Source organism: Aythya marila (genome assembly GCF_965140915.1).
Source record: "Aythya marila genome assembly, chromosome: 7".
In the NCBI taxonomy this organism is placed as follows: Eukaryota; Metazoa; Chordata; class Aves; order Anseriformes; family Anatidae; genus Aythya; species Aythya marila.
This window is the reverse complement of record NC_139048.1, coordinates 28,285,389-28,312,005: the sequence shown is the minus strand read 5'-3', so window position 1 is coordinate 28,312,005 and position 26,617 is coordinate 28,285,389. Positions and strand designations below refer to the sequence as shown.

The window sequence follows — 26,617 nt, the reverse complement described above, 5'->3', positions numbered from 1 at the left end:
ATATAGAGTTCAGGTCTAGTTTGCAAGGAGGAAAAATAAAATCAATTTCTACCCCTTTTCATCTGTGTATAGGTATGTTGGTATCAGGCATAAAATTTTCTTTAGACTTAGCTTTTTACAGTAGCTGGAAATGTTTCATATCTGAACACCACATAAACAGGTACCAGTATATTATAAAAATTTTAACATTTTTTCCATAACTTCAAGTAATATATTTGTGCATTAGTGTTCTAGAAAGTATTGTATTTAGTTTTTATATGTTTTTTTTTCCCCTCAACACATTATTGCAGAAATTTACAGAGCACAAAGATTTGCCCTCTTTACAGTTAGTATCTTGAAAGAGGAAACTTTCTCTCACCGTTGTGGCTATAGTTTGTAGAGTATCTTCACAGATAGCACTGATTGTGGTTGGGATGAAAATCTGGTTTTTAAATCATATTATAGGAGGACATAATTTAGGACTGTGGGTAACTAAAACTTTTGCACTAGTCTTTGTTTTGACCAGGCAATCTAATGTAGCTCCTTGAAACGGCCACAGGATGGTGCCATATCCTAAAGATATGAAAATCTTTCTGGAAAAAAAAAAGTGCTTAGATAACTGAAAATGACAAACTTCAAATTGCAGAAGCATCTGCAATTTGCAACTGTTTACATTAAGGATTGGGTTCAATTCCGTAAATTTCATTAATCCTTTCTCTAGCTTTATCATCACAGCACCCCAAGACACCATTTCAGTCCATCTCACTGATGTTAATGTTTTCAATACCAGGTGTGACTTGGATTCATGAGAGGACTGTTAATTATAGGTAAATCACCTTATGAAACTGGCTCATGAGGGGCGACCAATGTGGATTTCAGAAGCTGGCATGATGTGGATCTGTGAAATGGGTTCAGGTGAATCTGACCAGAGAATACAGGCATTGATAGGTATATAGAAAGTAAACTTTTTGATACACAGCGGGTACATGAATTGTGAGTGAAGTAAGGAGATCATCTTAGTAATGCAGAAGGAAAAAAAAAAAAAAACACATGAAGAGACTTTAATTTTAAAATGCAAAGCACTATAAGGTACTGACATTCATAAAGCAGTAAAAGTTTCACTGACAAAAGTTCCACAAAGACATTGAAATATGTAGGGCACTTTCTTAAAATATATATTTTATAAAGCTTAGTGGTTTCATTTGGAAATCAAGAATCTGGAACTAACAGCAAGGTTTTCTGGCAATTAGAGGATTTGGGGGAAGTACTCCAAGAAGTTGGAAAATATTTTTAAATACGAGTCTCAGGTTGATGATAGTGGTGGGTGGGTATATTAAAAAATAATAAATAAAAAGAAAAACTTCCTGGTTTATGCAGTCGATAGAATGTTTTAAACCATTATATTCCTTAAATTTTTGATTCATAATGCAAATACAAGAGTTTTCCAGTCAAGTATCTCTTCTTTGTGTATTCAGGTAGTTAACTTAAGCATGTATTTGAAGAATACAAACATGAAATCATCTTTATATTAAAGTTGTGTTCACACGAGTTGGTGATCTCTGAACTTGTCTGGCTTATTCTTCAACAAAAATAAACTCTGGTAAGCACGAAGATAACAAACCTTTAAAAGTCCTACCTGGATAACTGCTAGGACCAGAGATGACATATAGACCTTTCTCTGTTCCCTGCTATCATAACTACTACCTACCTTGTCCCTTTCCAAGCAGCTGTGTGGTTTTCATTCCACTTGAAGTTTTCTGTCAAAGCTTTAAAAACCAAGCATGTTTATTTAAATACATACATATGTACATATATGTACATATATATATGTACATACATATGTACATATATATATGTACATATATATATCCCCTCAGTGTGATTAATTTTGGCATTTGACCAGTAGCTGCAGAGTTAATGTGCCAGAAATGAGGTGCAGAGTTAGTGCACCAGAAATGAAGTGTTCCTTATTCTCTCCTGACCTGGGCAGTACACTTAACACTGCAGGATGCTGCCAGCAAAGAAGTCCGTAGTTGGAGGACTGCTGGTCAAAATGGCTGGGTCACCTCAGTACAATGACTTTTTACTAAAAGAACCCAGGCTTATAGATTGATCATTTTCTTCCTTTTTGACATTTCACCTCTTTACATTTTTCTTCTCTTCTTTCCCTCAGATACTTGAGCCATGTGAAGGGCAGAAGATGACGCTGAGCTTGTGGGCGCTCTGTGTTGCCTACTGCAGAGCAGTGCAGGCCTGGCTCCATGCCGGGTAGATGGAGAGACTTGTCCAGTTAGTCTCACACGAAGGGGAGCACTGACTAGGAGTATGTGGGGCTGCTAATCAGGTCAGAAATGGCATTTTCTCTTTCCAGAGTTATGAACATCTTCATATGTGGTCCTCTGTTTTTGAAACTCTGGAAGGAATTTAATCATACCAATTTTCAGATCCATAACATGAAGCAGTACCTTTTTACTTGTTTGTTGCCTTTTTCTGGAAGGAGAGTAACAATCTACCTAGCAAGTTGTAGCTAAGTTTTAATTTTATTTCAAAAGATGCTTGTCAAACTTTTGTCTTAGATGCAGTGTTTACTGGTATCAGTGTTTTTAATTAATTATCCTGTAGTTTAATGTTGCTCAGAATGCAGATAGGTGGGGAGAGAAACTCAAGAGCATTTTTCTAGTAATTGTTAGAAAATGCTATCTTAAAAAGTCCTAAAGTACACGATTGGAATTTATCTATTTCATCAAAACTATTGGGAATTTTTAGATATATTTCATTTTGGCAAATCTAACATTTTTAATATATTGTTTTGTAAGGTAAAAAATATGGTAAACAAGGAATAATATAACTTTAAAATGAAAGCCTTTGGAGATATTTCCTTTGACAGAAGAAAAATTTAGGACATGACCAGACATACTCATTTTGAGGTTTTTGAAAACTTTAACATCGGCAGTTCAGAAATTCCGCTCTTTGGTTTACTCTAACTATAAATTTATTTTATATTCAACAGTGGCAGTAGACCAGTGAGCATGTCTATTCGCTGTTGCTTGCTTGCTTGGTTTTAAACTACTAATTACATTTTGGACTGTCTGTGCTATATTCCCAACATTCTTCAGGAATAACTGTAGAAATAAGGAGCAGTTTCAACAATGTTTTTGAATATCATCGACATTTTCCTGATGTTAGGATATATTAGAGAAACATCTGGACAATATTATATTACTATTAAATTTTACAGTGTAGTTGAAATACAGCACAGACCTACAAGGAAAAAAACTAGGCTGCTTCTAAGATCCTTGCTTAACAATAAGTGTTACAGGGTGCACCTTACTGGGTTTGATAGATCTGTACTAGTGTTCATGGTATGTACGGACAGAAATGTTGAATTTTAGTGAACTGCAGAAGTTTGTAATAAAACAGTGTGTGACTGCCTATGGACCACACAGAACAGAAAGGTAAAATTGTCCTGGCTTCTTGGTTTTGAGCAGCTACATTTAAGTGTTAAAGTATCATTCTTCTTCATTTCTCTTTTTTTTTTTTCTTGACGATGAGGATATTTGCCATAAGGAGGGTGCTGTTTTTGCAGAGTCATAGAATGCCTGAGGTTGGAAGGTACCTTAAAGCTCATCTACTTCCAGCCCCCTGCTATGGGCAGGGACACCTCCACCAGACGACGTTGCTCAAAGCCCCATTCAGCCTGGCCTTAAACAGTTACAGGGATAGGGAATCTACAGCTTCTCTGGGCAGGCTGTGCCAATGCCTCACCACCCTCTGAATAAATAATCTTTTTTCCAATGTCTAATCTAAATTTTTCCTCTTTTAGTTTAAAGCCATTACCCCTTGTCTTACCACCTCACTCCCTGACAAACATCCCTCCCCAGCTTTGCTGTGGGCCCTCTTTAGGTACTGGAAGGGTGCTATAAGGTCTCTCTGGATTCTTCTGTTCTCTAGACTGAACATCCTCATCTCTCTCAGCTTGTCTTCATAGGAGAGGTTCTCCAGCTCTATGACCCTCCTCACTGCCCTCCTCTGGAGTCATTCCAACAGATCCACATTCATAGTTCGAGGCCCCAGAGCTGACTGCAGTACTCTAGGTGCTTGTGAGAAAGGGGGAAAGAGAAACAAGTTGTGATGTAAATTAAGAAAGTCCCACAAAGCATTTTTTCTAATTAGGTATAATTCTCATGGTGGAAGGATTTGGGAATGTGTGTCCTGATAACGTTTGGAGTCCAAACCATTAGGTTATCACTTGAAAGGAAATCCATTGCTGCTTATAAGCAACTAATCAAAGCCAAACACTTCCAGAAAAGAAGCTTGAAGACAAATCTAGAGTAGTGCTATGTTTAAACACATGCAGTAGGATTGAATACATCACAGATGAAGCAATAGTGAATTGATCCATTGCATCTATGGAAAAGATACCAGTAAAACAAAATGTCACTGTTCAAGTTTTAAATAGTAGGAATCCACCCATTGTTGTCCCGGGTGGACTCCGTTTTACCACAGAGCCCTGCAGCAATTCAAACCATACTTTCTCCCCTTTCTCCATTTCTGCCATAGCAAAAGTAGTCATAGTATTTCCAGTTGGTGTTTTCCTTTGACTGCTTGAGAGAGTTCTTTTGTACCCACGGCTAAAAGAGAGTTGTCCTAGTGCCGGTCCTGATCTAAACTCCACAGAGATGACAAAGAAGTAGACACCTTTGTGTGGTGCTTTAAAGTAGCCGTGTTCAGGGAAATAGCTCTGTCCATAATTGAGGTATGTTTCATTAAGTCTCAGAGTTCTTTCTTTATCCTTCTGGTCTGAGAATCCTACATGGAATGCCACCGATGAGTCTGAAAAAGAGAGAAGAACAGAATTTTAGCAATGAGAGACTAGAATTTTTAGCAATGAGCATTCTCTCTCCAGCTATTACTTACTATTTTATCTATACAAGAGCCCAAGCCATGAAACAGCTTTTTTTCATTGATAATTCTAGATCTAGTCTTTTAGAAACATTGTCTGTGATCCAAAACACATTTCCTCTTTTTAAACATAGAAGTAGTACTTGTTCTTGCAGCTATTATAAGATTAACATTATAAAAAGTGAGAGGTCAGGAAGAGGTAAAACTAGACCAGTTCACATCATTGGAAAAAAAGAACTGAAAATATCTGAAAAGCTTTTGGACATGAAAGCTCTTCTTTAAGTCATGCCTGAGACTGTTAGCAGAAGTAGAGAGCTTGTAAAGACATGCACCTGTGAGCCACACAGGGCTATGAAATGCCATGGTTTACTCTACACTGAAAGATAACAGGTTGCTTTCCAAGCTTGCTTTGAGACTGGGGGCGTTGCTTCCTGTGAGAAAATACTGCACTGCAGCCCTCCAGGAGCCTGCCCTCCTCAGCTGCAACGACAGGGGTGCAAAAGGCAGGAGCATTCCCATCGCTTCAGCCTCCTGGTTGTTATCTAAATGGAAACAGTTTAATAATTATTTACTCCCAACACTATTTTTATTGTAAAGAAATGCTACATACAATTGAACTTCTAGGACTGAAAATTTGGTCGGGAGATCTGTCTGCACATATTTTCAGGAGTAGTTTGTATGTTGCAGTATGTTTTCAAATTTGTGGAATGTCTTCTTGCAATTATCCTTTTTGGAGAAGCAAACAAGCACAAAGGAAAATTCCTTAATCAAAGAAAAGCCTCTTTCATTGAGATCCTGTGACATGAGTAGACTCTTAGTTTTCTATTAAAAGAATGTTCCTTTCTTCTTTTCACGTAAAATCATTAAATTAGGGTTCTCAGGAGAAAGATAAACATGTTTTAGAAAATACTTCTGTTTTGCTGGCACATGAGACATCTTATTCTTGGGAAAGAAGCAAAGTCAATAGAAGCTTAACTACAGTTTAAAAAAAAAAAGTTCAGAAATAGCTGAGGAAACAAATGTAGATTGATGTAGCTGAAGAAACAACTAGTTGTAGTGACTTAGGCAGATGTCACAGCAAAAACAGGCCTCAGTGATGTCTCCATTAAAGTTACTGTTAGATATAAGCTGGAAAACTTGTCTCTAAAGCTTAGCGCTGAGAGAGAGTTTCTCTGGTCAATCCTCCATGTTCTACTTGCACAAATTATAGTGAATTTAATGCATCTGTCCAGATAAGCTAGGATTTGTTGCTTTGAGTACATTCCTTCTAGGCTCAAGTAACAGAGGAACAAGAAGCAAAACAAGGAAGCCCAGCACTCCCTATCAGCTTTGAAAGAGAAAACTGTTACTGCATCAACATGAGCACCTAAAGACAGAATTTGTGTTCTAAATATCTGAAGTTCAATTAATTCAAGGCCAATTCCCTAGCAGCTGTAATGGGTGTCATTTTATCAGCTTTGAACAAAGTTCACCAGTGCATCGACTTGGTTCTCACTCAGAGTGTTGAGATGGAGGGGCATGATGTAAATTGTGTCAAAACATCTCCTTCAACATCCCATAAGATATCTGGCAGGTCACAATTCATATGCTTTGAGAGGGAGGAGCAGGACCTGTAGCAGGGCCCAAAATGAAGCTAGACCTGCACGCTAGCAAGTAAAACAAAAGAACCTACCTTTTTCCAGAAGTTCTGTCTGCACTGTATTTCTTCCACTTACTATCTGTGTATTTTCTCTGTGCTTCTCAAGCTTCTTTTTGTGTCTTTGCTTGTCTTGACCTTTCTGTTGCCTTCTCACTTTTCTGGTCAGCATTGACTGAATCTTTGCAACATCCAGGCTTATATTGGAGGCAACTAATTCTTCATTGCTTCCAAATAGCTTTTTGAAAATCAGCAGATGTTCCTCCAGCTTCTCTTTGATGGTTGCTAAATCTCCTGAGAGAACTTCCACAGAAAAGTTCAGTGGCTCCACTACATTTGTTATTGTATGATTGCAGCAGATATTCATGTCATTTCTGGCTTCATGCCTCTTGATTGCCAGGCTCAGATGTTTGATGTCATTCTTCAGAGTCATGATGTCACTATATGCTGAGCTATCCAAGGAGTCGTCTTTGGAAGCCTCATAATTAGGTTCCATATGCTCTACATTGCTGTGCTGACTAACGTCATCCAGTGCAGAGGGTGTCTGAGTTTCCTGTTTGGAATGCTTTGAAGATACACGAGCATCATGAGTACTCCATTGACCTCTCTCCAAGAGATGAAATCTCTTTACAAGAGATTCTAAGGTCATATTTTGTTCTTGGAGTTTATCTGAGATCTCTCTGAGAGATTCTTGCAGCTGAACCACTGATGTTACAAGGGTAGTAGGATCCTCTTCAAACAAGAATTCCATAAACTCTTCTCCCAGTAAAGCCTCCAGGGCTATTTTGTGCCGCATGGCATCTTCTAAAAGAGAACCAAAAGAACTGTTGAGATACTTGATGTGTCTATGAATTTCTTCATCTTTCTTCTTCAAGAGGACTATGTCTCCTGACAAAGATGTAACTTGTGACTGAAGCTGTCTGTTCTCTTGATGGAAGCTAAGGGACTGATGGATAGATGGAAAAGTTGAGGAGAGCTTTTCAATTTCATTCCTCAAGAGATCTTTGAAAACAGATTCTAACTGCTTCATATCCTTTAGGTTTGATTGCGTGCCTTCAATTGAGTAAGTGATATTCTTGAAATCTTCCTCGAGTATATCAGTGTCTGAAGATATCTTCTGGCAATTACATTCCTCCATGTACCTCAACAGATCTGAATAGTTTTCCCGAAGATTTGAGAGAGTATAGTTTAGCTCTGATATCTGCCTTTCCACTGCTGCTTTGTTTTCTTCTATAAGAAGTGATTTCTCCATTAAAGTTATTGTTAGATCTTCAGGCCTATACTTTGAGATATTTTTTTTTAACTCCTTAAACCATCTCTCTAAAACTGCAATATTCTGAAAGGCCACATCTGACTCCATGTAAAGTTCTTTAAGCTGTTTTCCATGCCCTGACAGCATATCATTTATTTGTCTGATGGCTAACTGGGTGGTTTCATCTTTGGGACCATGATGTGAGGAGAGTTCTGATAAATTTTTTTTCAAAGTATCAAATTTATTTTCAAGTTTATTTTGCTCGTGTTTCATGTTTGTTAAGCTGTTGTTCAAAGCTAAGAAATGCGATTGCTGGATCTTGTGGTACTTCTTGAGCTTTGTGTCAGTATCAGCCTTGATCATGGTGAGGTTATAGTGAATACTAGCCTGCTGCATTTGCAATTGATTTTCTATATCCCTTCTTATGTGATCAGCTTTCACCACATTTTCCTGGACTTTAGATTCAAACTTAGTTCCTAGCTCTTGGAATTCCCTCTTAGGTACAGTGCTCTCTTGAAATCTTTCTATGCTTTTCTTGTTGACTTCCACATCGTGGGACAGGTTTCTCACTATGTTGGAGAGGTTCTGTAAGCTTCTGTTGAAGCTTGCCCACATTGGGTTAAAATGTTTCCTAAGAAAATTCTCCACATGGGGAAACAAAACTTGCTGCAGAAGCCTTTCCTGTAAATCTGTTAACACAGAAAGATTAAAAAGTAATTAATTAAATTTAAATTCTGCTTTAAGAAAGCATCTTAATCTGGCCAGGATAACTTGAGTATCTATTTTTCCACAGTAACTGACATCTTACTCCCCAAAATCTGAGCACATGCAATAGTTTTTACAATTGCAAAAATAATCTAATTTTAAATCCAAGTTAGTGCAAAGCATGCTGTATCTTTAAGTCTGCAGACAGTAACTTAGATATATATTGTCTGCCCCATTTAAGTCTGAAAAATACTGCATTTTTAAACCCTTAGAGAACAGTTTTGTTAGTGGCCATAACTGCCCATTTTCACAATAATTCTCATTTGGTGTGCTTATTTGACTTTTTCATGCTGTTCTTTTTCTGATGCTTTCTACAATGTACCTTCTACTTCACAAAGTTAGGCAGCATCCTAGCATCTGAATATTCCAGGCCAGGACTCAATAACTTGAAAATTCTGTGAGTTATCTGTACTATGTGTGCATTATACTAAGGCTTGATTTTTAACTTTAGGGTTCAAACTGAGTGACTTGAAGTTCAGTGAAGACAATAGTCTGTACATTAGAAAATGTTTCTGTAAGCCAGTGGCTCGCATTAGTAGGTCAAATGTTGTTGTTTTTTCACTGCAATATACAGCAGGAATAATGTTTTAAATAAAGGGGCAAATTATTTTTATTACATACACCAGTCTGAGATTCAGCACATCATAATATCTAGCATGAGTATGAAAAAAGAACAAAAACCAAACCTAACACTGCATCCCCGCAGGAAAGAAGCGGCCAGAGAAGCAGAATAGTAAGCTAACAAATTAGTACAAGCAACCTCTTTATTATGTGGTTAAGGCAGATTCTGAAAGTTCAGGAAAGTACAAAGCGATCTGCCTTTCATCTCATCTCCCATTTCAAGTTTTGCTTGGATTTGGTTTGTTAATTTGTACTGGAATTTCACCCACTTTCTGCTCTCTTTGGAAGCTACCTGCAGACCAAGGGATATCAGTGTATTCTTGTTTCCAGGTTTTCCTTCTGATCTGCATGGTTTTATAGGGCCTGCTGGCAGGCTGATAATTCGTCAGACCTCTCACCTGCATTGCTCTGGTTCACTTCAAACACCATGCTTGTACCGTTGTTTTCAAATATTCTCTGTAAATCACCTAAGTTGCTGACTGCTTGATGAATATCACTTTGAAGATCATCCAGTAATGCCTCCTGATTTTGAATGACTTCCAACAGTTCTGTTGAATCCACTGATGTTGACACTAATCACAAGATTCAAGAAGAAAGTGTCATGCAATGGAGTACAGCGCGTATTCCTACAAGACCTGTAAGCTCTGAGAACACCACTGTACTTCTTGCTCTGGAAATCTTGCACTGACATTTAGGGGGTTATTGATTTACACTGACATTCTGACATTTAGGGGGTTATTGATTTATAGTAGCTTAACTCAGTTTCTTTGCAAAGTTGTTTTTTGTTTTTTTTTTTATTTTTTTTTTCCCCAACAGTGATGGAAACTTAGTATGTATTTAAATATTAACAAAAGACCTTCAGCCACGTTTGCCATCATGGCAGTAAAATATTCATGTAAGACCTCCCCGTGCCATAAAATATTATGGAATAATGACTGCTTTCAATCCAATTGAATGAAAGGATTGCAAAGTTTAACAAACCAGAATAAAAGGACAGGATGAAAGAAAAATAAAGGTGTTTCAAGGATTCAGGAGCATAGGGTTTACATGTCACAGCTGACTCTCTCTGAGTGGCCCTTTAACTGATGTTACTCTAAATAAATACCTGCTAATTTGAGCTGTAGAATTCAAAGTGTATGCAGAAACCCTAACTGCGCCATCCTCGGGGCCTCTTGCCCTCCAGGGTTACCTTTGACTTTTCAATCTAATGTTTTAGAATCTTGAATCCTCTAGAGCAACTGCTTGCTTATTCACTCAGTGCTGAGAGCATAAATTGAAGAAGACTCTCTCTTTCAGGGCTGTAATGCTACCCTAAACCCAGTTGCTAGAAGTTATTTAATAGCACTATGGGCCCCACCTTTTCCCAGAGGGTAAGGAAAGGTCCTTCTTGAATATTAGACTGGCAGGGCAGAGTGCCTGAGGTACGGTTCTGTGGTATTTCATAACAATATTCTCAAAGCTACTGGGTAGTTGCTCTGAAGTGGCATTTTGAATAGATATTTTTTCTGGTAAATCTTCTGAGCATGGTGTGCTTTCCTGTGAATCCACTGAGCGGAACAAGGAGTTAAACATCCGTACTAATGAAAGGTTTAACTCTACCAGTAGGTAGTGTTAAGGTTTAACACACCAGCACTCACTAGGTGTCAATAATGACTGACCAGCCAGCAGCTAATTTTTAAACTTTTGGCTGTTTTGTCAAGAGCATTCATGCAATGTTATAGCAAAAGCCCTCATTAGTGCCAATAAATGAAATGTCATCGAGTAAAAGCGTTCCCAAATAATGCTTTCACTACAGATAGCATTTATAGCTTATCATGTTAAAATAGCAGCTAAAAATGTGTCTTTTGGGGCAGTGACTGAGAGGTAAGGGAAAGGCAAGTAAAATAAGTTCAAGAACATACTATGGTTTGAGAACTCCTCTTCCCATCCTTCAGTTTCATTTCCTGGCACTGGAATGAAATTGGGATCTGCAATTGACATGTGATACATCTGTGAAAACATTTCAGATACAGAAACCACTACAGCTCAGCAAGGCAAGACAGGGCAATTTCATGTATAATGTGACAGATGTGGAGACAGGCTTCTGCACTGCAGGTTTCCTAGGGCAAGCAATATCATGTCAGGAGAACCTCACCTGTGGCACTGCACTGACATGCAGCACTGTGTAAATGCTAATGCTGTGTGGTAGGGGGGGTGTTTTTTAAATTCATGCTGTGTTACTGATAAGAAATGTGTCTGTTACAAATAGATGCTTGTTTTCTGGAGAGTCCTATCAAAAGCTCTGCAGATTCCACTTTGCTACTCCAGTTACCTGAATGTTCTGGTGGTACACCAGCTACAGCAGGTGATGCTCTACAAATGAGGAGATAAGGAAGCAGCTGGTTTTGGTCAGTGAGTGTAACAGAGGAGGGGCTGGACAAGATGCACTGCATTTGGTAAAATCCTGCTAACATTACAAATGAAAGCACATGCATCACCTTAGAGATAAATCTATGAAGAAAAGGTATCTGCAGAGAAAAGCTAAACTCACAGAGATGTAAACAGAAACTCCAGTTTTATCAGCGGAGTCCGTTTGGGTAGGTGAATTGGACAAAGATTTTCACCTTAATGTTTGACTCTTGATTGTCTTAATTACTATGGGGAATTACCTTTTTTCAACTTTTATTCTTCCACTTTCAAATGAAGTATTATCTGCTAAATCTTGCTAGTTTCATGAAGCAGTCCAGTCTTAAAACCACACCGTCCTCCCTTCTCTTTTACTTAGTAGCTGCAGGCATCATTATGTAGTGTTAGGAGCTGTGGTAGTTCAGGGTTTGTCTGAAACTAGATACAAGGCCATTTCCCTACCAAATTACTTTTTCCTGTAAACTAACTTTCAGACAGGCCATAAGCTTGTGTTGCTACCTAATTTCTTCAGTTTCTACAGGGAATTAGATGTTCCTAGGTGGAGCTGTACATCTGGCTGCCCCCCTCCTGCCCTGGCTAAATGAATACCTCTCTCAATCCGTGAAAATTAGAGAAAAGTAGCTGATGCTATACTAGCCTTATTTGCAGCTAATTATACCTATTGCTTGCCCCAGATCACTGCATAGCAGACCAAAGAATATAAGGCATCAATCCTCAAACAGGAAAAACAAATAGGCAAACTGCTATTTCTTGCCACAGTGAATATCATTTAGTCTGAATTCTCATGCTTGCTCTCTGGCTTTCCTTACCACGTTGTTCACAGTCCTTGCCAGTAAATCCAGGGCAGCACTTCCACTGCAAAGATTTCAAAACCTTCTGTTTGACTTGATAGATGGGCTTCAGGGCTGTCCTGTACCTAAAGAATAAGGGTCCAGGTGTTAGAGTCCAAGCTGCTGTCAGCTGATGGAAATTCACTGACTAACTGTAGTCTGGTGCCAAGTGTGTCCTAGATGACTAATACAGAAAGTGGTTAAGAAGTTTGTCATAAATTCTATCATTATTGCTCAGTAACATTTAAGCAGTAATTGACAGCATTTTTTTCCCCCGCATAAGATTGCTTTTCAGGACTGCTGCTTCCAGCAGGAGGTGTATGGAGATTCATACATGCTGGCGGAATATAAATGGTATTCAGTTAGCAGGGCTGCAGCAGTCTACTTCACACCCCTGCTGTTGTCCAGCAGAGACTTTTTCCAAAATATTGGCACTAGTATGACAGGAGTCTTAGAGAGATGTTACAGCTGGCAAATTTCTGTAACTATCAGAAATGCAACTTGAATATTTATTGTTTTAGTCCTTTGCACTTGAGCTTGGACTGAGCTTTAACATTTGCCATGTGCTGATGAGTTGTAGAGAAAGCTCTGTTTTTAAGCAACCATTGCAGGATGGCACTGGCACCAAGAAAGACATAAATTTGTTAAAACTGCCACTAGAAGTGATCGTAAAACTATTTTTGTTTCAGAGAAAAATGAATTGTAGTAACAAATAGCAAAAGCACTTCTATTTCACAAATCAATGAACGACATAAATGTGAAAATATTTATTAAATGGGTATTAAATATTGCTTCATTTAAGAAGTGAATTTAGAATCAATGTCTTACAACTATAAAAATGCATCAAGTATGGTGCCTTCAGGGACATTGCTGGCTTCCACCAGTGCCCTTTGGGCAGCCAGTCTTGAAGAGTGAGCACTTGGGCAATTGCGTGTCTCTAACTGTGAACAGTCTCACTGATGGCCACAGGCAGCAGTTGTTTTTATTTTTATTTTTTTTCTTTTTGTTTTTGAAGTTACTTGTGTGTGTGTGGTTGGTACTTCAGTTCTTTTTTAAACATGCCATTAAATAATTTTGAAAGTATCATTTAGATACTTCACAGAAGATTCTGTTGCCTCCAGTGGCTTTGTATGGGGTACTTACATGATCTTCTGGCAGTCTGAAGCTCCGTTCGCACAGGGCTGCTGGGAGTTGACAATGTACTTCTCTTTCATGCAGGCTTCTATGTATGTTACTAGGCGGGACTGCATGAAGGAACACCAGTTCCTGATGGGGGGGGGAAAAAAAAGTCAGGAAAAGAATTTGAAAAAGGTCTTTTAAAGTCTATTTGTAACAGTGTGAGATGCAGAGGGACCACCTTTTTTTTCTTTTTTTTTTTTTTTTTCCTCCAGCTGGAGAGATTTTCCTCATCATCATAGAAGTGGAAAATGCTTGCTAGCTTCTCCCTCAACTCCCAGTTCCTTTGTTTTCATTCAGAATGCTTATCAGAGTTTGTTTCAGAAGGGTTGATTGTCTGAACTTTGATGCATTAGTTCCATTTCCAGGCCTTTCATTTAGCAGGAGGCATTTGCAGCCCACGATAACCTGCAGGTTAATGTCACTTTAAATGTCAAATTGCCTGGGTCGGCGTGTTGCCAGTTCAGATGCTTCGTGTCTGACTCATCGTGTCTGGGCTGACTGCTTCTGGAAACTTAATCCTACAGAAATTCCATTAATAATCGGTGTCTTCCGAAGCATTGCTGCTTCAAGACGATCCAGTAACTAATCAGATTTTATTAATTAGGCTAACTTTGAAATAACCTCTTGCCATGCCCTACAGAAAAATAATATTGGGGAAATGAAGGTTATTTTCTTGGCTTTTGTGCTTTTGTCAAGGACAAGTGAGTTTCACTAATAACTACCTCAGTCAGTTTTCCAAAACAGAGCTGTGTAGATATCTGTTGATTTCAGAGTGCAGATGAGCATCTTTATTTTCAGGAGTTAGAAGTCAAGATGAAGTGTATTGTTGGTTGAAATTTGATGTTTAAAAACCAAGTTCACTAATGACAGGGTGTGAGAAGTAATAACTCTAGGGGGAAATGGAAAAAAAATACGATGAATAGCATCTGATTAATGTGTAATTGCAGCTATTGTTGGAAGTCTGTACACATATTGAATGCCTTATTTCAGATGACATGTTTACAGAAGTTCACCAGTTAAACACCAAGGCGCCCTGGTGCGCTCCATGGGTAGCGATGCGTAGAAGAGGGCCGTGACAGCTTTGTTGGGACCAAGAAGCTGTACAGAGACCAGCAGTCCCTGCTGCCTCACTGTTTATCTCTGGTTGTAAAATCTTGAGAGAGGGTCACTGAACCAGCAGCTGCATTTTACACACTACCCACCTTAAGGACAGGCATGGGCCTGGTGTCCCACAGGGGTTTCTGGTGGTGTGGCTCCGCGGTCCTGGCCGCTGCAGGGGAGCACGGGGATCTCTGGAGCTGTATGTACAGGGCCATAAGGAAGTCGCAGCATAACATTCAGCAGCATGATGAAAATGTGCTAATCCTCTTCCTTTAGGAAGAGGTAAGCTTGAGCAGTGGGGAGAAATAAGTGAAAATTATATACCGCCGTCATGGCTGAAGATAATTCAGCTTAACTTTCCAGAGCCTCTCAATAGAGGCAGGTGGAAGCAGGCTGCTGTGGGGCTGGGCAGCCTGTTACCACAGAGAGCTGATGCGCTTACTGTGAGGCACCAGCTCTGCCAGCTCGGCCTCTGCCTGAGGCTGTGCGGCCGCGGCTTCACACAGCCCATGTGGCCTGCAGGAACACAGCCCCTACAGCACAGCTCCCACTCTGCAGCAGGACCTGCAGTCCCTCAGAGCTGCTGGGAGTCCGAACCGAGACACACAGCTCCACTGTGTATATTCCAGAAGGAAATTCTGGCATGAGATTGGCTGCAAAAGCTGTCTGAGATCTTCATAACTCCTTATGGTAAGGCACCCGCAGAAGAACCACCCTTCTGATGGCCATGAAATTAGCTGTCCTGGTTGAAGACCACTGAAATCTCAAAAACTGAGCTGCTCTGCTGTTGGATGCCCAAGTGACAGGTGTATTAGTGATGGCAAGATTTGTTCATTATGGTTGTCTCTTTTGTTTGGTTGGGTTTTGTAACCTTGTTTTTCCTGATGCTGCCGCTAGCAATCTCATAGTCAGAAATTTGTTGCTGGAAAGTTTGAATGCACAGGACTAAATCTGGTGTTTAAACAGGTGCTATTTTCACATTATGATTTTTTTTCCTTTGTCTGCCATCTCTAACAGTATGCCTGCAGGCATACTCTCCCTGCCTGCAAGCATCCCCTATAGTCATAGCCATTGCTGTGAACTTACGGCTTGCAGGTGTCAGTACGTGCAGTGTATCTGCTTAGATGAAGCCTGAAGGGAAATTACAAATCATATTATATGCCATTGTGCATGCTGTTAAACTATTTTCACATAAGAAATAATCTCTAGATTCTCAAAAGCAGATTCAGGCCTTTTATAATACTGGTCATATCCCTTGGGATATTTGGAAAGATTGGGAGGTTTTTGTACTCCATGGGTTTGTGTTAAAACGGAGCAGAGCATTGTGTGGGGGAGAGCTGTGCCTCATAAACAACAACTGAACTTTAGGCAGTATATTTTTAAATGGGAACACAGGAACCAAATCTCTGATAATCAGCATATATGGAAAAAGTTTGCCTCTCTAACTGAGTTGCAGAAACAATGGGGAACCAGGTCGAACACAAAAGCAGAAGCTGTGGCCACAGCAGCGGAGGGAGAAGCAGGGCAGCCTGGAGAAGGGGAGGAAGCTGGAAGCATGGAGAGGGAAAGCAGAAAGCCTGGGCAAAGTGGGCACATTTTTCTCCCAGGCCTTCTCTGCTCCCTAGCTCCTCAGGGGGCAGTGTGACTGAGACATCAGTGAGCACCCTGCAGACAAAACTGTTCCTTTCTGAGAGGCAGGTGTAAAAGCTGAGCATTGAAGCGATGTGCTGTAGCTTTTCTTCTGATTCCAAGCCGAAAGAGCTGTTTTGGTGAGCTGTAGTTTTAAGTGAATGGCTGGATGAGTTTTTGTGTCTATTTTCTGTGGGAGCTCTGCCCCTAGGTACTTCTGCTCCCTAGGACTGAACCAGAGGTCAAATCCTCAAGCTTTTGTTAAATTATTACTCTTGAATAATCCAGTGCTCTGCCTGTGTGACCAGGCAGCACAGTTAATGTCAGGAGGCCAATGTACACGCTTTGGCTGTCACTTGGCTCCGAGGTGTGTGCAAGTCCACCAGGTTTTAGAAGTCTGCATTGCTTTTCAGTGGCAGCATACAGTTAATAACCCAGAAACAGAGACCTGATTTGTGCTTGTATTTATGCAGTCCTCTGTCACGTGCCTGGCAAGCCATCGCTGGGAGTGACTTTTCCAGCTCAAATCCCCTCTGCCCTTTTTTCTCTGGGGAAATAACTTGACCTGGCCATGCTGTTAGACCAAGCTGGCACTGGTACGAGGTGCAGTACCTCGGACCTGCCTGGTGGGATATCTGCCAGATCCCGGCAGGACCTGCATTCAATGTGAAAACCTCCTTTTCAGATAGGATTCTTTTGCTTTCATGTTTTGCTTTTCCTCGATGAAAACAATGCACGCCCCATGAATCATAATCTGTGCTGATTTGCTTTTCCCACCATATGCAGCTCCCAAACAAGTCCTTTGAGTCATGTAAGCCGTACAAATCTAAACCAAATGTTTACATGCATGAGCATGCGTGTGACCGAGAATGAGTGTTTTGCTATGTTGCACATCCAAACTTAGTAGAAAATATTAGGATTCTCTTCTAAGCCCACTGATGTGCTGCATGCGTCTTGTGTGTGTACTTCTAGTTTCCCACCAACAGAAAGGCGTTGTGAGCTATCAGGAGTTGAATCAATGTTTGATCCCAAACTGATGCTTGTTTTGGACACTTATGCATTATGCAGGACTAGTATGAACAACAGAGAACTTGACAGACTTTCAGTAAAAACTGTTTTTAATGATGGTCATGTTTATTTCTGTTTTTTACCTTCTCACTAGTTCTCCTTTTCCTAATATTAAAAGCTTACTCATGGAGCTGAGTAGCTGTATAATATCAAGTTTGGGTTTTAACCACAAAAAGTTCTGGTGGTTTTGAGTTTGAAGTTTACAAACATTTATTCTTCCATCAAGTACATAAAGCATATTTTCCCCATCTGTAATAAGCTGCAATATAGATATGTGTGCCAAAAGGTGAAATTTCTATTGCAGTATTTTTTGCACATCTTGTCAAATGCTTCCTTTAAGGGAACTTCGCTATCTACTACTAGAAATACTTCTTGACTCTATTAAACTTGAGGGAAATGTGTCATTCTTTATTGTTAGTGGAACAATTTAAAGACTTGAAAAGGCTTGATTTAAAGTTCAGTGAGGCGAGCGGGAATTCTGCTGCTGACACCAGTGGGCTATGAAGTCTCAAAGAACTGCCCTTTCACACATAGGAGTTTCTTTATTCAGCTTGTTTCTGGGACACAGAAGCTTTGTGTTCTGCTCCTGCATTTTTTCATCTTTGTGACTGTGTAGCTTCACTCGCTGAATATATATAACCAACTTAACACCCTCTGCTTTTGTTCCCTTTAATAGGGTTTCCTTTTGATTTAAGCCTCTGCTACCAAGGAGAGGGGAGTAGAATGAAGCTGCTGGGTGAGGAGAGCAGAAGAGCTTTCTCCCCAGGGGAGGGATTGGTAAAGTTTATAACAGAACTGCAAGTTGGAGCAACGCCTTAGTGAACCCTAGCAAACCAGGGCTACACATTTGTTCAGTTGCTTTTCCTGTTTTACAATCCAAGTAAATTGATCTTCTTTTAAACCCAGAAAAAAGCATCTGAATAGTTTTCTTTACTAGACTAGGTGTTTGTTTGTTTGTTTGTTTTTTTAGTCTTTCTTCTAATCTCCATATTGAATAGAGTCTTAACATGCATCTATTTCTGCTTTATTTTGAGTGAAGTGTATTGTTTTCTGTGAGGTTAAATAAATTTGGCTACAAGACAACCTATATTTAAATAAGATTCAGCAGATTTAGGTTAGTTTAAGCTCCTTTTATTTTAACCTTTGAAGTCTTAAAACTAAAAATTGAACTTAGAATTATTGTTTTTTTTTCTTATATGGCATCCTATCCCTGCTTCTACTGAAACATAGCAAAATACGGGCAGTTCTGTCTCTGCTTTTAGGATTTGGTCAGACATCCTGCTATTATAGCAAATGGAACAACTCTTCAAAAGGTAGGAGATAAAGCAAGGTGCCTAGTCTGCTATCAGTAACATCATGCTAAAATTAATGTAAGGTTGGCTCTTTTTTCATACAGCACTACAGTGCCAATAGCAGCGTGATGGTGGATGTGAATAATGTCCTCCTAGCTCAGTTATGTACTTACACGTTTATTTTTCTTGTTCTCCTGATTGGCACTGTAATGTGTTGCTGTAGACACTTGCTAAGTCAGTGGAATTTTTGCCTCAAAAGCTTCAGGACATTGTTTTTCCATAAGTTTTATTATTCCTTTGTCTGTACTCGTACAATTGAGTTGTCCTTCACGTCAGTTTCCTCATGTTTCTATCTCAAGGAAGCCAGTTTCTGTAATTACTTTGAAAACTCCTGCCCAGCCATTTGTGTCTATCACTGACAGAGTGCAAAACTTTTCAGGCCCCTGGCACTTTCATTTGCTGTGCAGTGCAAAGATATGCAATTATTGCTGCTAAAATGTGCTACTAGATGACAATAGAGGACTGCTCTGTTCAAATTTCTAGTGATTTTCCACTAAGTTATATGAACTTCTGACATTTATCAATTGAAGTGGAAAAAAAGATTGAGGTTTTAGCTGCAGAACAACTTGTGTGCTATTTTCCTTGCAGTGCAAAATTCTCACCAAGAAAAAGCATTCCATAAAACAGAGATCGAGCATTACATTTAATTTAGTGTAAGCCAGGGCCATGTGTGTCAGTTTGAGGAGGACGTATCTTTATTCATTGTGGAATGCCAAAGGGATTAAGTACTTGAAAAAGGTACTGGCTCTCAGAGGGAACAAGGTGTGGCCCTGCTTTTAATTAGCAGCTGGCATGTGATTACTGCTTACTTGTCAGCACATCAGTGAATTCTGCTCTGAGCAGCCAGCAGCGTGTATTACAGTCAGGCAGCAGAAACTACTACATTTCCTGCGTCTCTGTCTTTCCTTGCTAATGGGTAGAGCTCCCTCTTGGGCAGGAATCTGGGATTTTCCTGTACCTCATCCCATGGACTACTCCAGTTTTCCTTTAAGGTTAATTAAGGTAGACTGACTTATTAGCAGTTTACCTAAAGCTAGGCTGAAAGAGTGGCAGTGGTAGTGTCAAGTATTTGCATTTCCCTGCAGTGCTGCAAGTCTGCCACTGCCCAAAGCTGGTTAAATGACACTTTTATTTCAGCAGTAGTGCCTGTTAGTATGTTGTTAGTTGTCAGTTGGCTTGCAGAATGTTCTAAAAACTTAGTGCAATTAAGGCTTTCTGAGTAAATCCTGTCCTCAGCTTGGAGCCTTGCTGTAAGCAGGTGTTCAAGAGAAAGCAGACTTGGCTGCAACTGCTTTTGAGGCAAGCCCAACTGCTGTACAAGCTACTTCAGAAAAATAAATGCAGGAGGCTTTTCTCTCTTCACAAAATGTCTGCAGCCATTACCTCATGTATATTATCCTTGCAACAATACAAGTTCTGTGGCCCGCTCTGAGGGCAGCCTACACTTGGATTTCATCTTTTGATTTCTGCAGATGAAAGTTCACTGCTAATATAGCACTCTCACTTCTTTGTCAGACTTTGCCTTGAGCTAGTGTCACAGCCAGTGGCCACTTCCCAGCATGGCTGTGCTGGTGCCAGGGAGTCAAAATGCAGAGGAAGGCAAGCTTGCCAAACTGCGTGCACTCAGGGTGAGGACAGTGTGCACCAAGGTCTGTCGTCGTCGTCTTTTGGCTGGCCTTGGCAAAAGCTTCAGTTTGTTCAGGGCTGGCCACTGCCGACTTGTTTCAGGGATATTGGTCCCAGAAGCAGGACAGCATGGGATCCACCTGCTGGCAGTGCTGATGGGGAGTCTGTCACTGTACTAACAGGAGACCCCTTGCTGTCTGCTGAATTGCTTGAAGCTTGCACTAATGAGCTGTGTAACAAAGGAAGTAAGACAATCCTTTGGACACCAAGGGTCTGGTAACTACTGTATCACATGCAATGAAGCAGTGTTTCGTCAGGAACTGGTCATTCGCATCAAGTACACTAGTGGGGAGCCACTCCACGTGCTACTCAGGAGAGCTGGAGTCAAATAGCAAGCGGTGTTCTTGGCCAGCAGTCACCGTCTGAGGCAGAAGCTTTATCAGAGAATTTCCAAAAGTCCTGAAAGGAGCCAAGTGCCTAATTTTGATAGGAAATCCATTGCTCCTGTTAACGAACTTGGCACTGCACAAGCTATTGTTGAGCACTCAATGGCCATTCAACTCGTGTGCAGGATGTCAGGGGCTGAGGATCACATTTAGCTGCATTTCTTCCAAGGCCTGTTTTATTTTAAGCCTATGTTTTATTCCACTTTGGTGGGAAATTTCAGTATCCCATCAGCTTCCTAAGAAAGCCCCTGTGTAATTTGGAAGAAATAGATGAGTCAGTATTAAACTGGTCTTAATTAAATTAATGGATGTTTTCCTGTAAAAGCAGACAAAGAAAACAAGCTATTAAGGATGAGCATTCTAGACTTTCTCTAGAATAAGAGAGATTTTGGTTTTCTCTGCTTCTTTACACTTCAGAGGATAGTTGTTCCATATTTTGACACCCTGGCTAATCACAAGAAGACGCCTGCTTTGTGGCTGTCTCAGAGCAGAGCTGAAGGGAGAGGCGTGTGTTTCACTGAGATAACAATGCTCCTGCCTGACATCAGGAAGCCGCACTCTAATCAAAGGATGACTTGACAGAACTGCATATACAAACCTTGACATATGTTAATACAGTCAAGGATTTACTTATTCAGCAGATTTCTGCCTTTTCTATTTATAATTAGGGATTCTTTTTTTTTTTGGTAAATATTTTAATTGTAAGAAAAATTGCAATAGATGGGAGACTGAGCATGTGTTTGTGAAATAAAGGGAAAGGAGAACTAAACGACCTGCCCAACTTGGAGATACAGTAAATCTGGGCAGGGGCTACTTCACAGTGACTCCACTTGAGGAAAGAGAGAAGAACTTCTGAGAGACTCGGTTACAGACAGGGAATCCAGCTTTAGTTCCTCTGCTCATTCCCATCTCATCACCCCAGTCCATTTCTTCCTTACTGCGTGAGCCATCCATCTGGGACCAACTCTGTCAGCGTGGTTACTGAGGGGGAAGGTTAAAAAAAGCTTCTGCTTTTTCCTAAGTTTATTTTTAACCTGGAACACTTAAGTGGTCTCATTTACAGTGTTACTTGACAGACAGATCAGGCCACCTGAGGACACAGAGGACTTGAGGCTGTGCTGTCCAAGCTAGCATGTGATGGAATTGCACCTTTTAGATGCTTCATTTATGTTTTTAAATGAAATATGAACACTAAGTGCATGAAATCCGAGTTGTCAACCTGACTGTTCTTGGGGCTGCAGGCACACGGATTGGATTAAAGCCAGCCAGCTGTAATTCTTCTCAATGCTGAGAAAATATAAGAGCCTTCCACTACAGTGCTTTGGTAATGGAGCTGTGCTGCATTGTTTGGTTCAAGAAACAACCTGTTTGGAGGAAGGGGAAAGAAACCCTTCTGAATGTAATTACAGTATAGGTCCTTCCATGGATCTTAGACAAATAGAGGTGGGTTGATGGCAAGGGTACAGATAAAATGTTGTGTTCTTCCCTTGGCCAGGGACCTTTTTGTTTCAAAGGCTGGTTCATCACATTCATCAGCTCAGGCTCTGGCTACCTGTCATCAGCTATCTGATGGAAGTGGTTCTGAAGAGACAAAAATCTCCAAGGTGGCTTGTCAGTTTATGATGAGATTTCACAAGCTATCAGGTGTCGTTTACATAGCAATTTTCAGGATAACAACTGTGATGTATTATCTCCTTGATGTATTATGCCTTTCAATATGACTTGATCAGACAGTAGTTGAACTGGTTACACCTAGTGGTAAGTATTACAGTAGGTGATGAAGTGAGGCAAACTTGTAAGCTCTTATTTCATGTTTTCTGGATCACTTTTAAAACATCCACATGTCCCCAGAATGTTTTCAAGGCTCAGTTTAGCTGTCCATACCCACACAAAGGAAAGTCACTGGAGACGACAGAGCATTCCTATGAAGTTCAGCATTAAGCATCTGTTTCACATGGGAGATGAGGAGTGCACATGTATTATGGGTATTATGCATTGAGTATTTATGAAATCCAGAACTTGGTTTTATTGTTCTTACTCTTCATCTTTCATAGCTAAAACAGATGCTAATATGCTCCATATCTCCCCATATACTTGTGCTTTCACTTCCCTTTTTAATTCTGATGGAAGTGTGTGTACACATGGATCCATTTACCTCTTCCATGAGGAAGTAAGTAATGTCAAACTGATCAGATCATATGAGGCACAGCTGAGGGGAAAAATGAGAGAAAAAAAAAAAAAAGAAAAAGATGGTTTCCTGAGGAAAACTGTCTGGTTTTTATTTTGTAAATAACACGTACAAATACTTGCCCACTTTGAACATGCAAAGCTTCTCTGGTGCACTCAGATACAAGCAACAGCTAAGATACTAAACTCTTGCCTAGTTCTTCCTCTAAGGAACAGGCAAAACAAAAAGATTATTGTTCACACTTTTCTCATTAAAAGTCACCTGAGGCCAGTGACTTCTAACCAATTTTCTGATTTTAAAGCCCTTATTATTGTTATTCTGAGAAGAATTCATTAGTGAAGTCACATATCCAAGCATTTGAATGAGATCTAATGAGTCATTTCACGTTACATGCTGAAACAGAAAACAGGGTATTCTCTCTAATTACTGTGGACACATTAGTCATTATGATCTCCAATTATTCAAATAGCCACAATAAGAAAAATCATACTCTAACATTTATTTTAAAAAGATGTAAAGATATTTTGTAACAACCACTATTTTTGATACACTGGGGAAACAGCAAGAGTTTGGGCAAAAAATACCATTTTTGTGAGAAAGACTAGAAGTCACAGGCAAAGTTATATAGCCATAGCCTGTTGGTTTGTTTCCCCCACCTCAGCCTGTTCTATGGAGTGTGTTTGTCTCCCTGTGTCTCTTAGTTCCTCATTAACTCCTGGTGCTTTTTTCCTAGTTCTCTCTGGCTTCTCAATGGTTTTTCCAGGACACGTGTCACATTTGCAGGGAGGAAATACCAAACTCATGATAACTTCTTGTGTATGCACAGCAGGCTGCTCCGGCCACAACTACCTGATACGGACTTAAGGGCTTCAGGAGCCTGAAGGTACATTGTTTCAGCCATTTGCAGTGACTTGAAGAATTTGGAGCGCAGGTACAGGTAGAGCAGTGCCATCCCTTATTATCACCACTCTTTCCGCTCAGTTTTGGCCACAGTTCCTCTCAAAGTCTTGCATTTCTTTACTTGTGCACTATATATGTGATTTCTTCAGCAAAAGAACAAATACCTTAGAGTTACTGCCAGATTAGATTTTGATTGCCTGTAGTCATCAACGTTACTTTATAATTGAGGGAACATTGTGATTTGACTCATTACGCAACTATCTCCATAAAAGGAGGAAGTATTTCTCTTCTTGGGAGGAAATTAGGATGAGTAATAGCTTGTGCTGAACAGCATTACACAAGTTGCTGCTCAACAAAGTTACATAGCAAAGGAAGAAATCCCTATTAGCATATTATATTACAGTGTCTTGCTGACCTATGTGTACACCTTTTTTACACCTTTGAGTTTTTGTAATATTTCTAGTTTTTAGAATGCCCTCAGCGCTTCAACCAGTAATCAAATGACTGCCACCTTGCAGCACAGCATGCACGGAGGGCCAGGGCGCTGGTTCTGCTTTGCTTTCCTTGCTCTGACAGAGCATTAGTCAGGAGTTAGTGAGTTAACAGTATGTATCGTTATTGAACGCTATCCATCAGAAAACTGCAAGTCAATACTTGCAGGATTTGGAAAATGACTTAACAGTTTGAGCTACAGATTTGTGGGAGGATGTACTATGAAGGGAAACACCATGCAGAACAGAGGCCTTAATTTTACATGTAGATATGATTTAGAAACATGACTGCATACTTTCTTTCATTTTCACAAAAGGGAAACATGCCATGAACAAGGTTTTATAGTCTCTTACCAGCTCCCTTTTTTCCTTGCCTCAAGAGCATTTGAAGAAAAATATCGGAGCACCCTGAAGCAGTGAGCTGTGAACAGCACTCGCTGTGCTGCTCTTTCAGCTCTCCCAAACAAGGCTCTGCAGTAGCCTTCCATCAGTGCTATAAAAGATTCATACACTGTCCTGCTTGGTTTTCATCTATTTTAAACATTCAGAGACCTACTTACATGCTCTGTAAAACTCAAAAATGGCAGCGTTTGGAAATCTTTCTAGTGCAGTGCATTCTTTTTCTACTCAGACTGGCTGTGCTTCTGCTAAAGATGACCATGATGACAGTGAGAAGCATTTCACTATTGTTAAAATATGGTGTTTGTTTGTTTTTCAGGAGGAGGAATGCTTGAATCTGTAGTCATTTTCATGCTTATTTGTTATTCCTTTTATATTTATTCCTCACTATTTTTACTTAGCTAACATCCTGCCATTCTCTTTCCCACCTTTCTCTTTCCCAAGGCCCAAGTCTGCAGCTGGTATGTTCTGGTGCTAGGCAAAAGTTGCCACAGTCAGCAAAAATCCATAATGGGGTGCAAAGAGAAAAAGGCAGTAAATGAAGTTTGTCTAGTTCTGCTTTGCCAGAAACAGTGGTGGGTTTTTGTTGTGTTTTTTTGTTTGCTTGTTTGTTTGTTTGCTTTCGTCTTGTTACAAGAAAGCTGCAAAGCCCTGACCCCATGGCTTTGCTATGCCAGGTGTGTCCACGCACCTCAGTCCATTCAGCTGTCTTGGACTAGGAGAAAGAGTCAGTCCCATCTATGGTTTCATCCTCCACAAGCAATTAAATTGTATCTTCCTGTAGATAAAACATTTAAACCCCTCCTGTTTGGATATAGATAGTTCCCTAAAATCTAGTGTGTTCTAAAGAAAAACTTTAACCAAAAAATGTCTTTCATCAGCAGGATATCTTTATTGAACACGGTTCCACTATCGTTACGTGTATAACATGCATATTTGGGTACTTACCCATTTTGGGACTGTGAGCTTGCAGCTTCAAAATCCGCTCTTTCTTCTTGATGTGAGGAGATGATGCTTGAAGGGTAGTCTCGTACATCCTCCCTGCGCCTGTCTGCCTCCCAGTAACCTTCTTCCTCACGTGAGAGAGGAGTCCTCTGAGAGTACGCAGAGGTCTCGTAATTTGGTGGCTTTGAGCTGTGCATGGGTCCCTCGTGATGCCCATGATGGTCGGAGTGCCTGGCCAGCTTTGCCAGTCCTACTGCATGATAGAAGAGCAAAAGCTTCACAAGCATCGTGGGCTTTTTTCCTACCTGGTTACACCTGTCTCTTGTTCTTGTCTCTGAAGCGCAGCCTGAATTAGTTCTGGAATGCCCTGGCAATATTCTTTAACTGAAAAGTTGGAAGAAGGAAGGAAAAAAAAAAGATTTGTAACAAAGAGCGGAAAAAGCTTTCGACCCTCCCAGCTACTGTGGAAATGTCTGTGGCCATCGAACAATGTGAGCCTGGTTCCTGTGTGGGGCTCAAATGCCTCTGACAGAGGAAAGGAGAAAAAAAAAAAAAAAAAAAAAAAAAAAGGTGGTAGGAATATAACTTATTCAAGGAACTTCTGAGTTTGGCTGCCTTCTAAACTTATCTGTGAACAGGAACTCAGCTTTTATCAACTTGCCTTCTCCCTCAGGCACAGGAAAAGGATGTTAGCTCTAAAGGAAAGGAAGAGAAAAGAAAGGAAAGAAAATATTGAGTGGTGTAACAGGCTCCTGTTACTGTGCCAGAAAATATCACAGACCTGCTTACTCTAATATCTGCATTTTTTCCCCAAATGTAAAGGCTGAAATACCCCGGCTTTAGCGACGGAATGCTTACAGTAGGTGCAAAAAACTTAGACATCCATTTTTTGTGTGACTTTG

The 26,617-nt window shown here is 40.1% G+C and overlaps 1 protein-coding gene across 4 annotated transcripts; it reads right to left on the bottom strand.

Annotated features, from left to right (window-relative positions):
- Nucleotides 1–1,052: 1,052 nt before the first annotated feature.
- Nucleotides 1,053–26,617, bottom strand: MMRN2 (multimerin 2). 4 transcript variants are annotated; one of them, XM_082764441.1, is made up of 7 exons: nucleotides 25,719–26,617; nucleotides 13,535–13,657; nucleotides 12,371–12,477; nucleotides 11,057–11,104; nucleotides 9,554–9,727; nucleotides 6,554–8,458; nucleotides 1,053–4,812 (listed from the first exon to the last, which is right to left on the bottom strand). In XM_082764441.1, exons 1-7 carry the CDS (start codon nucleotides 26,000–26,002, stop codon nucleotides 4,424–4,426), a joined length of 3,030 nt encoding a protein of 1,009 aa, XP_082620567.1. In that variant the 5' UTR covers nucleotides 26,003–26,617; the 3' UTR covers nucleotides 1,053–4,423. The 4 variants fall into 4 exon arrangements, with proteins under 4 accessions (XP_082620567.1, XP_082620569.1, XP_082620566.1 ...); XM_082764440.1 differs by having other exon boundaries at nucleotides 1,056–4,812; nucleotides 11,057–11,122; nucleotides 25,719–26,616; XM_082764443.1 differs by lacking the exon at nucleotides 9,554–9,727 and having other exon boundaries at nucleotides 1,054–4,812.